The 13,913-nt window shown below is 40.9% G+C and overlaps 1 protein-coding gene across 1 annotated transcript; it reads right to left on the minus strand.

The window, feature by feature from the left end:
• Positions 1-9,051: 9,051 nt before the first annotated feature.
• Positions 9,052-12,967, minus strand: mstnb (myostatin b). The gene is made up of 3 exons (XM_022190247.2): positions 12,453-12,967; positions 11,717-12,087; positions 9,052-10,802 (listed from the first exon to the last, which is right to left on the minus strand). Exons 1-3 carry the CDS (start codon positions 12,829-12,831, stop codon positions 10,422-10,424), a joined length of 1,131 nt encoding a protein of 376 aa, XP_022045939.1. The 5' UTR covers positions 12,832-12,967; the 3' UTR covers positions 9,052-10,421.
• Between the last annotated feature and the right edge of the window lie 946 nt (positions 12,968-13,913).

The following is a 13,913-nucleotide window of genomic DNA, read 5'->3' on the forward strand; positions in this document are numbered from 1 at the left end:
ATTGAATGCAAATAAAGATGGATAAACCCTGTGTGACGTCTCACAGAGGTTTCCTGAACAGCAGTTTTAAAGCTCAGTGTGGTGGCTACGGCCATTGCCATCTGAACAGTACGTGACTCAACTTAACTCCTGGCTAATCCAAAAACAAGCAAAGAGGTGGCATGTGAGTGGAGCTGAGGCTGGCCATACAAGTGTACCTGTGCTACTAAAAGTGGCCAATCACATTATCATGCTTAACTTTAACCCTTTATACTATTTAAACTAGTGAGTTCTATAAAAATTCTCCCCCTGTATACCTTTACGAACAGGGAATTTAGCTATCCAGACCATAAAAGTCTTTTATACCATGCTGTAAACATGTATTTTTCTGCTGTGAAGTTGGACATTTTAACATGAAGTCTATAGATCAACTCAGTTCTGGAGTTGGTCGCAAGTGGACATTCATGGTACTACAGTTTTTGGCTTCATTCTTCAGTGTCAGAGGTTGCCATAATATGTTAACCTCCCTTGGTAACATATGAGAGACAGACACAGAGGATGTCATATCACTTCAAATTTTCAGCAAAACCAAGACAAAAGGAAAATGAAAGGTTTAAGTTGATATAAAATTTCCGCAATTTTCTTAAATTAGTTAATCTTAAATAAGTCAATAGCTGGTGACATATTTACCCCACCACAATCATTTTAAGTTCCCATAGAATGGTAGCTGGGGCAGATGGATATGGAGTACAGAATTTTCACACATAAATGAACACATTTGAACCCTTACCAAATTAGTAGAGACAGTTATTATCCCTTTCAGTCAGGTAAATCTTTTTGTATTTAGCAGAACATCAACAACAACCCTGAAAGAAATGTCCGTTATCTTTTGCCTCAGAAATGTGTCCAGGTATCAATGGAAAAAAAGCGTTGTTGCGTTAAACATTGTTCACAGTTATTTCATGATTTTGCCAGTCTTTGTGGACTGTAACCCCTCTTGAACCTTGTTGTTGTCAGGAAACACTTTTTGCTACACAACTATCTCTCTGGTTTGTTTAGCTTGCACATCTATTGAAGGATACAGATGTTTTGGGAAGCACCTGACAAGCCCCTTTTCTCTCCCCACCCCCATGGATCAGTGCCATGCCCAGGACAGAGCATCACTCTCCGTTTTATAGATGACAGAGAAACCCTTAAAGGGTTGCCGTGGGAGGTGAAAGAGAATAGAATTTTATAAATTCAAGATGCTAACCATTGTCAAACCTTCACATATTGTACTGAACTTTGTGTATTAAGCCACACCACAACAGACTCAACCATTTAGTTGATAAGGCCAATCATAAGTACACTGTATCAGTTTAGACATTTTTCCCATTTTAACATCCCAGATGAGAATGATTTTCTGCTTGAACCTTACAGCTTTATCATAGCCTCTAAATTTAGGTCTGACTCCAATCATGCATTTAGGATTCCTTGAAAGGTCCCTAGAGGTCACTCTTCTCTTGAATGGCAGCTGTCATCCATCAGATGTCTTGCCTTTCTAAGAGACTGATTAGACTTTCCTAAAATGAAGCAGGGTTTTGGTTCTCTTGTGTTTTCTGCTTCCTCATTGAAAGTGTACATTAACTGACATTTATGATGCCCATTGGATAAATTGTCATTCTTCTCTTGAACTTTACTCTAGTAGTATAGTGCCTCCATGAAAGGGGCATCAATGGCACTGACTGAAATATCTCTCCAACTACTGGGTTGATTATCATAAAATGTGGCAAAGATATCCATTCAGTCCAATACTATTGTATACACCTTTCATTTCCACCTCATCATCCTTTTATTGTTTTTATGCCTTTTTTCCTGGCTGGCTGTATGGCTGTCAGTCAGTAAGTTGATCCACACCTTTGGTCTGTATTGAAATATCTCGAAATGTACATGTTACAGCAGTTCTGTACGTGTACACATGTACAGATGAGAATGATGAATTTATATAGCAACATACACTACCTTTCAGAAGTTTGGAGTCACTTAGAAATGTCTTTATTTTTTAAAGAAAAGCAGTTTTTTTCGCTGAAGATACCATTAAAGGAAGAGAAATACAATCGAGACATTGTTAATGTGGTAAATGACTATTCTAGCTGGAACCGGCTGATTTTTAATGGAATATCTACGTAGGGGTACAGAGGAACATTTCCAGCAACCATCACTCCTGCATTCTAATGCTACACTGTGTTAGCTAATCACGTTAAAAGGCTACTTGATGATTAGAAAACCTTTGTGAAATTACGTTAGCACATGAATGAAAGTGTGAGTTTTCATGGAAAACATGAAATTGTCTGGGTGACCCCAAACTTTTGGAAGTTAGTGTATATAGATATGGCATGATGGAAGATAAAGGACACACACGGCCTATAGAATTGTACTTTTATACAGTGTTAAGAGATGTTGTTGCAAGAGATATAAAAAGAAAAACAGTGCTACATGATGAAAATTGTTGTATCTAAAGGTCTGAAAAGATAAAACAGTGTTGCGATGTGTAACTGCACTTGAAAAAGTTAAAAAGTGAATAGTTGCACTTGAGTAGAAATGTCATGTCAGAAGCGTGTTAAACATTTTGACTGCAGAAGGACCAAAGGACCTGTGGTAACGTTCCTTCTTCCATTGTGGATATAGCAACCTCTTGCTGAAGGAGCAGCTTAATGTCCCCACAGTGTCATGCAGGGAGTGAAAGGTGATGTCCTTGATGGATGTCAGTTTGGCTAACATCTACCTCTCACCCACCTCCTAAATGGAGTCCAGAGGACAGTCCAAGACAGAACTGGCTTTCCTGATCAGTTTATTCAGTCTCTTTCTATTTTCATTCATGCACTGCGTTGCCAACTTCCACGCCACCTACTATATAGATTGCTTGGAAAGTTTGTAGACATTCATGGTTCCCAAAGGATGTATCCCAGTAACTGTACAGTTTAGTTAATTTTTCTTTTACCACCACCATGAAGTCTCCAAAACTACTGCATGGATCACTTCTGAATTTGGTACAGGTAATCATATTTTGGGCTGCACAGTGGATTGGTGGTTAGCACTTTCACCTTGCAGCTAGAAGATCTCTGGTTTGCATCCCGGCTTGGGCCTGGTATCTTTCTGCATGGAGTTTGCATATTCTCCCTGTGCATGTGTGGGTTTTCTCAGGGTACTCCAGCTTCCTCCCAAGGTCCAAAAACATGCTGAGAGTAACTCTAAATTGTCTGTAGGTGTAAATGTGAGTGTGCTTGTTTGTCTCTATGTGTAGCCATGTGATAGACTGGTGGCCTGTCCAGATGTTCCTTGCCTTGACCCTAATTCAGCTGGGATAGGCTCCAGCTGACTCCATTTTTACTCAAGTAGGATTCTGAATGCAGAACTTTTGCTTCTAACAGAGTATTCTCACCAGGTAGTACTGCTGCTTTTGCTGAAGTAAAGGTTTGGGTTCTTTCCCCAACACTGTATAGTACTTGCTAAACATTAACTCAGTTCAACTTCACTTCAATTCACATTTTTTCATACAGTGCCAATTCACAAGATAAATAATCTCAGAACACTCCACATAGTGAAATTCAGGGTCAACTGAGCATGGTCATTCAAACAGGAAAGTTTTAAGTGTAATCTTAAAGGGAAACTTCAGTTTTTTTCAACCTAGGGTCTGTTTCCATATGTAATTTCATACATGTACTCACATGTATTTCATACATGAAATCGTGTGATAGTTCACGCCAAAACTAGTGTTTTGGCGTGAACTATCACACGATTTCGGAATGAGATTTGCTTTCTAGCATCCTGAGATTTGGATACAACAAAGAGCAATCGCCAGGTAATGTGGAGGTTTTCGTTCACTTCTCATCTCTAGTATGTTGTGGGACACTCATTGAGACTATCTGAGCCGGTCAGTGTGGGGCAAAAAGCACGTTAGGGCGGACTTTGATGCGGGGGGGCCAGCTGCCCCATACTTTTCGCTAGCCGAGCTGCTAGCTGAGCTGCTAAGCTGCCTGCCTGGCTAAATACTACTATGTCGAAAATTCATTTCTCCATCAGTCACATGTATGAAATTACATATGGAAACAGACCCCAGGTTGAAAAAAAACGAAGTTCCCCTTTAAAAGTAGAAAAGGTCTCTGTCTCAAGAACCCAAACTGGCTGATTCCGAAGAGGAGCAGTCTGACATCTGAAAGATCTGCCTCCTATTCTGTTTTTGAAACAAACCACTAGCAAACCTGTACTCTGAAAGCGAAGGGATCTTTTGAGACAATATAGTGCAATACGGTCTCTAAGATAAGGTGGAGCTTGGTCATTAAAAGCTTTTATATGTGAGAAAAAGGATTTACATTTTACAATAGTCCATGTTTGTAGACTTCATCTGATTTTAAAGCACACATTAGACTCTGCTTTAGGATTCCAACTAGCCTCAGCTGGACTTTGTATAGACCAGAGCCCTAGAGATAGTAAGAGTTGTGACACTCCCATAGGGTGCCGACGCTTTCTTTCGGTCTACTTCCGGGTTGTGGAGGCTTGTTTAGTTCCAAGCACCGCTTCGACAGTGATAGCCACCGTTCATTTGCACTGCAGGTTGTTGAGTATATGTGGAGGTAAGTTGATGAAATGCCTACCTCTTTTGAATTGTCAACTGCCTCTATTTTATCAGAGGCTCTTTATGATGCATATGTTGAGCTTTATTTGTATTTGCGCAGCGTAATTATATATATTTATCTTGGTAGACGACCGAATTTCTGCTACTTTTTTTTTAGCTCGACTCTGCTGTTAGCTGTGAAGTTGACGGATTAATTGTTGATGAGTCGCTACCTCTTTTTAATTTTGACGTCTTTATATTATATCAGAAGCCCTTTGTGGTGCATGCATTTATCTGTGTTTGTGAATATTGGCCGATGACCGACTTTCAGGCATTGCCTTGTGCTTGTTAGCTCTTCTTTGAAAGCTACCTAGCTACATCGCTACCTCTTTTTAATTGTCAAGACTACGTCCTTTATATGAGACCCTTTATAATGCATAAACTTATACTTGTAAGTATTTAACAAATATATTTATTAATATCTGTAGTATCTATCTATCTGCCAGTATCCCGAGAGCCCTCACTGAAGACACAAAGACCCTCATTGTTTCTCCCATTGTCAATAAAACATACTATTTCATTCATCAAAGCATAATGAGTTGTTATTCTTGAATATATATTTTGTGCATGTCTTAAAATGGTTATAGTGAGTCAACTCCTGCCTCATCAGAAGTGGCTGGACACTATCTGCTGAATGGACTGTTGTTACTCTGCTTTTCAATAACTCCCAGACTACAGGTAAGTGAATCAGAGAAATATAGACATTGTCTGGAAATACAATAATCCAACTGGGCAAAAATTAACATCTTCAATCATCTTACATTTCTGTGTAAAAGTTGATTTTCCATGCTAACACGAATGTAAAACATTCCCTCCAAAACCCCAAAAGTGTCTTTAATATGTCACCTTACGGCTCAAAATGTAAAACTGACATTTACATACATACTCCAATGAATTAATAATCAAACAAGTACTTGGGGGTGTGATTTTTATTCCATTTTTACCGTGAAATCGCCGCTCTCAGTCCCATAGAAGGAAATGACAGCACTGCCTGTTTGGAACTACTCAGGCTTACATGAACCACGTGACCGCCCCGCTGCCAGAGCATGAGTGTCGCAACTCTTACTGTCTCTAAGGCTCTGGTATAGACCCTTTATTTGTTTACAAACATTGTGACGTTTTTTTGTGGGCGGGGCTTATGCTGGAGGCAAAAGCGGAGGGAGAAGTCAAGCAGGACTGGGAGTATTTAGTTTGCGCTGCAAACTCGAGCATTTTTAACCCGTTAAACTTCAGTGTACCACCGGCGGTACACTTACTAATTTGCAAAGGAATTTAAAGAATGTCCGAAGGCTGCAAACGCGATTATATAAACATTATACGCCGATGGAAAGCTTAGATTCTCATGAATCCGCCGGTATAAACCACTTTCAGATGTGATTACCACAGCGGGTAATATAAACACATTTGTCCGACAAACAACATCCTTTCTCTGTACACGGCTTTAACGTACACAGCGCGACTCACATTTCCGGGTTCATTATTACACACAGATGAAAATATTCCACAAAAAACGGCCATAATCTAACCTTGGTCATCCAGACGACACAAGCCAGTAAACTATTTTGTCCAAAACATGTCTTGAAGTCTGTATATAATCCACGAATCGGTCGTTTTCAAGGAAATGCACCTCACGATGCGCGTCCAATATGCCCTGTATTTCTCGTCATATTTAACGGGTTATTGTTTTTGATTGTATTTTTTTCTGTGTCTTGTTGTGTCCTTGTTCTTATGGTGTGTGTATTTGGACCCAGTGTCTGGAATAAAGCTGAATTGAATTGAATTGAATTGAATATTTTTTATTTACAAATAGAATATTAGCGATGTTTTTGTACTGAAAATGGCTGGAATTGACTGCAGCTGATCGTCTCTGTCCAGTCTTTTCGCCTCAGTGCATTTAACCACAACTGTCTTCGTTCCCTCTGAGCACGAGTGTTCGGTGGAATCCTATAAAACTTTAATTTGCGTTCGCCAATGTCATTCCTCCTATTCTAGCATCCAAAAACACAGCAGGACGACATTTTAGAAAAGTTAATAGAGCCTAGTCCCTCAGTCTTTCGCCTTTCTGTCCGGCCGCGGGCTTCCTCTTTTGCCTCCAGCTAAAGCTGTGACGTCATTAGTGACGTGGGTCATTAAAGGGTCTATTTAGTACTAATTAATACAAAATAACACGGTTACATGCTGCACTAAAATGGTGACAACAGGGAACACGATATTATGCTAAATATTAACATGTTATCATGCTGACAGGCATTTTACTTAAAGCACCGATATTCTTAATTTCAGTTTGATAGAGGGACTATAGTGTCTTATTTGGTGTATTGCTCACAGATGGCCAACAGATAACCTGTCATCAGCTTGACAGCAGTGTGTCTTTACAGAAACAATGTCCTGGGTGCTCTGGAATACTGAATTACTCACTGTTGATCTGCACTTTTGGTAGCAAATATGTCTTAGGGCAAGATCTCACAAGTGAGCTTTGCATTTTACTTGTTTTTCTGGTAAGGAATGCTGCTGTTGAGTTTTATAAATCATATTTTTTATGCTTTGAGCACCGCAAATCTAAAATATTGAAAATATTAAGGCAAAACAACAACCAGACTCCACTTCGGATGTTGTAAAGCTGCAGCACATCACTTCCACAAATCTGAATCCATTTTTACATTATAAAACATTGTTAAACAGTTATGTCGTGCATCACTGCTGACTATTTATTAATGAGTACTTAATGGGGAATACATGTACTATTCCATTTCTATTAATTTTACACATCAGGAATCCTGTCCAATAACGGGGTCTCCAGCTGCCTTGGACTACTCCTTTACCCCCTAACATCCTTCTTCCCGTTCTCTCACTCTCACTTCCTCACCTGTCAGAGGTGGAATGTCGCTGGCGGATACAGTCCTCCAGGGTCTGATCTCTTGACAGATGTAACGATGCTCAGTCAAAATGTTTCCCAGCTCTTCTTCAGATACAACAGACAGCAGCAGTTACTGCAGGACCGAACCGAATGAAAAGATGCTCCAAGGCAGGCAAAACATTACTGAGTGAGAACAGTTCATTCAGTTGCAGGTCATTAAAATACACATTTCTTTAGTAGAAATTAAAACAACAATGCTGATTTTCATCATCTTTTATTTTTTATTTTATCTGAAGAAGCAGAATTGCCTCAAACCAAATTTAAATGCTTGTAAGACACAACTATAAAACTGAAACGTTGGTTCTGGAGAACTGTGAAAACAGCATAAGTAGTGTTTAGAAATGTAACCTATGGGCAATGATGTTTTAAAGTAGTTGAGCTGCTAATTTTTAAAGCAAATATCATTAGTAATATTGTGAAATTCAAGAGTTGGAAACTGTTGGAGACTATTAGACTCGTAAAAAGTTCATGTTCAAGTCAACTGCAGATGGAAGCAGCACTGCTATAAGAACACATATCTTGATGTTTAATGGTACAGATAGAAAATAGGCTTTGTCTTTTACTGCTCTGCTCTTCAGGAATTAATTGGGCTTATTTTGAGTTTAGCTATCATGCTCCCCACAAGTGTTATTGGTTTAGAAGTCTTTCCATTTCTTTTTTCTCAGCCACCAGCAAACAGAGAAGTTTGAATCTCTAATCCTTTCAAGAAGTGCAGAATTTATAATCCTTCTCCCAGGGAGAAGAAGTTCTGTGGATCCACTCTGCCCAGGGTCTGCTCCGCGCTGTGGCCGATCTTCATGGCAGTTTTCCAGTTCTCAGCAGGAAAGGAAGTGGCTCTCACGGGCAGTGCTCAATTCGCCCTCTACTGGGCGGAAGTCAGGCCTCAATGAGGCCGTCAGAGGAATAGGTCATGCTGTCAAAGCGCACCAGAGTTCACATCCTCTCATTAGACTGCAATACTTTCAACATCCCTTCACAGGAAAAAAGCAAAGTCAGGGAAATTGGACTGACTTATACTTGTGATAAAACAGGCTTATGGTGATGGGATTGTGCAGGTGTAGTCAGGTAGAGTGAGAGTGTGTTGGCATTCATTTTCTGCACACACACACACACACACTCATGCGCACAGTACACACACAGTCACACGTTGCCTGTGTAACTTATCAGTTTACACCATGTGCTGAAGACATAAAGATTCTCAGCTGCTGAAGAGTGAAATGGGGCTGTGATGTTAAAGTTCAGGTTGTTGTGTTGTGATACTGAAACATCAGGTTTGGATATGATCTGTGAGTCAGCAGAAACACTGAGATTTGTCCAGAAACACAAGGATGTCTAGTTCGAGGCTTTCTGGTTGCATTTATCCCAGGACACAATGTCTTGTGTTTTGCAGTTGACAAGATTTAGAATTTAAAAATCTAAAGTGTGGATTTTTGTGAGGTGCAACTGTTACAACATACTGTGACGTACAAACAAGCTACTCAAAGAAACAGAACCCAACAAATAAGCTAGAAACTTTATTTGTTAAAACAAGTATATAGAGTTGCTGTATTACATCTTTTATCTTGCTAGATTGTGGTTATATACATTTACCAACAGTGGTTTAGAAAGGCAACTCCTAATGGAAACAATGGCATATGTATACAATACAAATTAGCAAACATATCAAAATCAGTTTTTACAACTTTTGTAGCAACCAATTCTTTCTATTGGTGTGCCATAGTGCAAACTGTGTTGTTTGTAAGACAGAGTTTGAGCATGATGTCAACATTCATACATCTCGACAATTCCTTTTCTGTCTTAAACACATTTCATTTGTAGGCTGCATTCATTGTGCCTTCAGTTCAAGTCCTTCTGTCCAGTAATGTGAATTTACAATCAGAATAATTCAAGTGTATCGGGCAGGTCAGGCTGTTTTGAAGGATAGTGATGATTATGACTGAGCAAGGACGCTCGTCAGTCGGTTATGTTGCTGCGTGTATGTATGGCAGAGTACATGAAGATCTGTCCAGACCTTATGTGGTACTTCACCCTGGTGGAACATTCCTGTGCTGACAGGATCTCAAGAGTGATCACTCACCACATCACCTCCTGCACTTAGGATGTTACTCCAAACTATTTAGCATTATTAAAAAAAAAACATTAAAACCGAAAATGTTTCAGTTGTGACTGGGTTTTAAAAATGGCAGTAAAGTGTTAGGGATGAGTAAGGGTTTGCCATATTGCCAGTTTTCATCTTTTTTATTGACTCCTACAAACATTTATGTTCTAAAACGTGTTCTACCAGTGTGAGATATCACTCTAAAGAGTCTCCAGCTGTGTTTTTCCAAGCCCTTTCAAAAAGTCCTTGAGGATTCCTGGTTTCACTCTGAAAAAAACAACTCAAAAATGATTATCACAAACACAGAGCTTAGCAAAAAAGGTGTAATAGCTTGTATGTTGGCTATGAGTGGAGTGTAGTGGAGTAGATGGTGTACGAGTATAATCAGGCAGCATGTTTGTCTAGATGTGCAGAGCACTGAGAGAAAAAACAAGAGTTTTTGGATAATTTTGATTGTTTTTGTCTACATTCACTCAAAGGTCCAGCATGTGTGTGTGCGCACGTATTTCTGCTCCTGCATCCATCTGGCTTCAAGCCTCTATGGCTAATTTCACTGGAGGAAAGAAAAGTAACAGCTATGCCGGTAGTGAAAGCACTGCCCTGTGGGGAGGTCGGGCTGTTTGTGGCCTCTACTCTGGTTCTATTGCACTGTGTTCTGCAGGAAAGCATTGGAACTGGTGAATTGGTTGTGTCAAATAGTCTGAAGTTGGGGGCCGGACTGAGCCTCAGCCCCTCCGTCCTCCCCTCTCTCTTGCCGGGGCCACTGTTCCAACTCAAGAGCATCCACAACGGTCCACCACCATGGAGGGGATCTTGCCATAGATAATTTGCTCTTTGCGGTTAAAGTAGAGCATGTTGATGGGTGACATCTTGGTGGGGGTACAGCAGGGACCTGCAGTCCCTCTGGGGTTAGCCTTGTTCACCAGATGGGTGTGTGGGTACTTCTGCAGGTGCATGTACTCACACTCCCCGGAGCAATAGTTGGCCTTGTAGCGCTTTGGAGCAATAATCCAGTCCCAGCCAAAGTCTTCAAAGTCCACTGTGAGTGGATAGCGGCAGCACCGGGACTCTGGAGAGTTCTCATCACAGTCCAGGCCAGCATCTCTCCTGGCACGTTTGGGGCCCTCTGAGATCTTCACCTCCATGAATGGTTGCTGAAAAGACAGAGCGTTAATGAACTTTTTGAAAAATGCTGGTTTTCAAAAGGAGGCAGATTGCAGCAGTCAGCTTTTCACTTTTTAATCCGATGCCCTTGGGCAGTTAGTTTTCAAACATGGCACGATAATATTATGAAACTTTGAGTTATAGAGAAATTAAATCATCTGATGGTTGGTTACCCTCTGCTGTCAAGGTGTTCTAATCACCCCAGAGCCTGGTGCCAGCATTTTGGCCTTGTGATGTGTGTTTGTTATTGATAGTAGCAGTGTGTGTGTGTGTGTGTGTGTGTGTGTGTGTGTGTGTGTGTGTGTGTGTGTGTGTGTGTGTGTGTGTGTGTGTGTGTGTGCAGGCAATTACTCTGATTTGCACAGTCACACTGAATACTTTAAGGAATGTGGAGCAGGTGAACTTTTATGTAATCAAGCAATAAGATTTGAAGTTATTGTGGACTGGGCATGTGTCCAAATGCAGGTGTGCGCCTACATGGAGTCTGTGTTGATTAACAGCTTTCAAAAGTCTTTTATATCTTGATTCCTTCGTCCAGCAGTGAAATGCAGGAATGTTTAACCACCTGCTGATTCTGTAAAGCCTCTCTGTACACTAAAGCAATGGAAGTCCAGAATTAGAATCGAACCCTTTGTACAGTACAACAGAGAGTTTTACACAGTTTTAAGCAGCTGGAAACAGGTCTTTAGAAGTTATTGCGCTGCTATAAAGAATTGACTGATAATACATTAAAGCACTGATTGTGACTTGAGCCCCAAAAACTGAACCAACCCGACGGTATAATGAATCAGCTCTGCACCAAAATACGCAACAGTGTGCGTTAATTGTTCAATTAAAATGCTATTTTTTAAATTAAGGCAAAAATCTAAGCTCAGGTCAAATGTAAAATATAAGCTGGGCTCACCAGTCCGTCCTCTCCTGGCTCTGCGGAGGTCACGGCTAAGTCAATTCCCCTTGAATCGAAGGCGTTAATCTCGATGCCCCAGTTGGTCTCCGGCTGCCGCAGCCACACACTCAACACTTGTTTAACGTCTATACTTTGCCAAGAGCTGACCCCGGCATTAACATCGATCTTCAGGGAGCGGATTCGTATGTGCCTGTTCCCGTCTGTGACCGGCATCAGGCGGGAGATCTGCAGGAACACCGTGGTCGCCTCGTCCGCCGGGCGCAGATGCACCCAGAGCTGCGCTCGAACGATGCGATTGACTTGAAACTTTTGAGTGAGAGAGAAAAAGCAGCATTTTGGTTCCCCGTTCGCCTGAACGATGGACTCGGCTGCAAACAGATGGGGAAAGAAAATATTAATATGTTCAATGATCATGCAGGATCGACATTTGCAGATGGAAGTAAACATGGGTTGGGGAATAAATTGCAGGAGGCGTGCGTAATGACCGTGCCAAAATGCAGTGTCTCTTCTACTGTTTTAAATCTTGCTAATATTTGCAAAATCGTATTTCCAAATGAAAACCTGGCAATAAATAAATAAATAAATGAAAATCAAGCTACGTGATGTCAAAATAGCGCCTCTTGATATGGTCTCCTGTGCGTCCTGCCCGGTGCGTAAAAGTCTATTTTGGAGACATATGCGCGTACTTAGTACCTTACAAAAAACACAAGCAAAGAAAAAACTTAGCACTTACGTTCAGTGGCCATCATCATTATTGTCTCCGTGGTAGCGTGCTCATCGTCCTCCTCCATAACCGCATCCTTGTTGTCATCTCCCAGCACGTCGTACTGGTCGAGAAGCTGCTGCAGCGGCGGCGCTTTGGGCAGGAGCTGCTTCACTATATCTCTGCTAATATTGGGAGCCTCCTTCATTCGCAGTTTGCTAAGAATCTGAGATTTAATTGCGTTTAATCGCATGGTTTTAATCTGCTGCCGGACCTCGCAAGTAGCGCACTGCTCCGTGTCTCCTGGGCTGGTGGCGGACGGCTGCTGGTGCGTTTCTTGGTCACTCAGAACAACTGGACCCAAAGCAATCAGCAGGCAAACATACAGCGCAATGTGAGACAGATTCATTGTCTCAAGGTGTGTAGGTTATTTCGTTTGTTTGTTTGTTTGAAGAAGAAAAAAGATCCCTTGCTGTGTACTCGACTTGATGCGCGCCTGAACTGGGGCTGGATTAATGTCCCACACTGATAGGCATCATACTTTATTAGCGCGCACCTTTTTATACTCCAACTTTAGCCTCTTTTGTGTCGTCAAAAACTATGATTGGCTGGACAGGCAACAATGAATTTTAACCGACTGACATGAAAACTTTTTTTTCGCTGTCAAACCATAAAGGGATGGAGACTGTGGGCATGTGCTGAGCATGTCCACAGAGGGATAAAGTCACTTCTTGTGGTGATTGTGCAATCAGCACACAGAGGGTCTGACCGGCCCATAATTCACATCACCTCAATTTACAAAACAAAAATGATCTGATACATTTTTGAAGAAAAACGAGGTGATAAAATTTCACTCACAGCTTGATTTTCGTGGTTAAAGTGCCCGTTTCCCTGAAAAACATAACTGGTCTGTCGTACGTGCTTTCCTCTTTGCGCTGATGGGAGTCTTATAATGTGTGTGGATGCAACTGTTTCTGTCGTGATGAGGGAATAAATTTCACCCTTACGGAAAAATAGGGATGGAATCTTATCTAATGTTAATCAAACCATTTATGTAGCTGGTTAAGAACAACTTTCCTTGATAACTTGATTACAGCTGGTACAATTTAAAAGAGGAAATGCATTGTTTCTAGGGCGGGAATTTAAAAATAAAATAAAATCAAGGGAGACATAGAGAGTCTTTAGTCCAAGACTTGTCAAATCATTGCTGATGAAACCTGGCTGGAGTTCATGAGAGTATGGTGCCATCGTGTGGCAAGTTATTACAGCTAGAAACGTCAGTTCTGGAGTTCATGGAAAAACTGAAAAAGAACATGATGATGAAAATACAGATATAAATACAAAAACAGGCGTACATTAGAAGTGGCAGGACAGTCGGTGCCTTATAAGGGGAAAAAAAGAGTACGTGACAGCAGGTTTCCAAACAGTTGTTGTGATATTCATAGTGATCATACGGTAATTTAATGGCAGTAATTAACAAAATTACAGAAG

The sequence above is a fragment of the Acanthochromis polyacanthus genome, chromosome 14 (genome assembly GCF_021347895.1).
Source record: "Acanthochromis polyacanthus isolate Apoly-LR-REF ecotype Palm Island chromosome 14, KAUST_Apoly_ChrSc, whole genome shotgun sequence".
NCBI classification, from domain to species: domain Eukaryota; kingdom Metazoa; phylum Chordata; class Actinopteri; family Pomacentridae; genus Acanthochromis; species Acanthochromis polyacanthus.

What these genes read in the sequence shown, in the direction of transcription:
- mstnb (XM_022190247.2), bottom strand. Translation starts at nt 12,831, where the DNA reads ATGAATCTGTCTCACATTGCGCTGTATGTTTGCCTGCTGATTGCTTTG. An exon ending in AATGATGATGGCCACTGAAC is followed by an intron (nt 12,088 to 12,452) that starts GTAAGTGCTAAG and finishes ATCTGTTTGCAG; the next exon opens with CCGAGTCCATCGTTCAGGCG. An exon ending in AGCCAGGAGAGGACGGACTG is followed by an intron (nt 10,803 to 11,716) that starts GTGAGCCCAGCT and finishes CTGTCTTTTCAG; the next exon opens with CAACCATTCATGGAGGTGAA.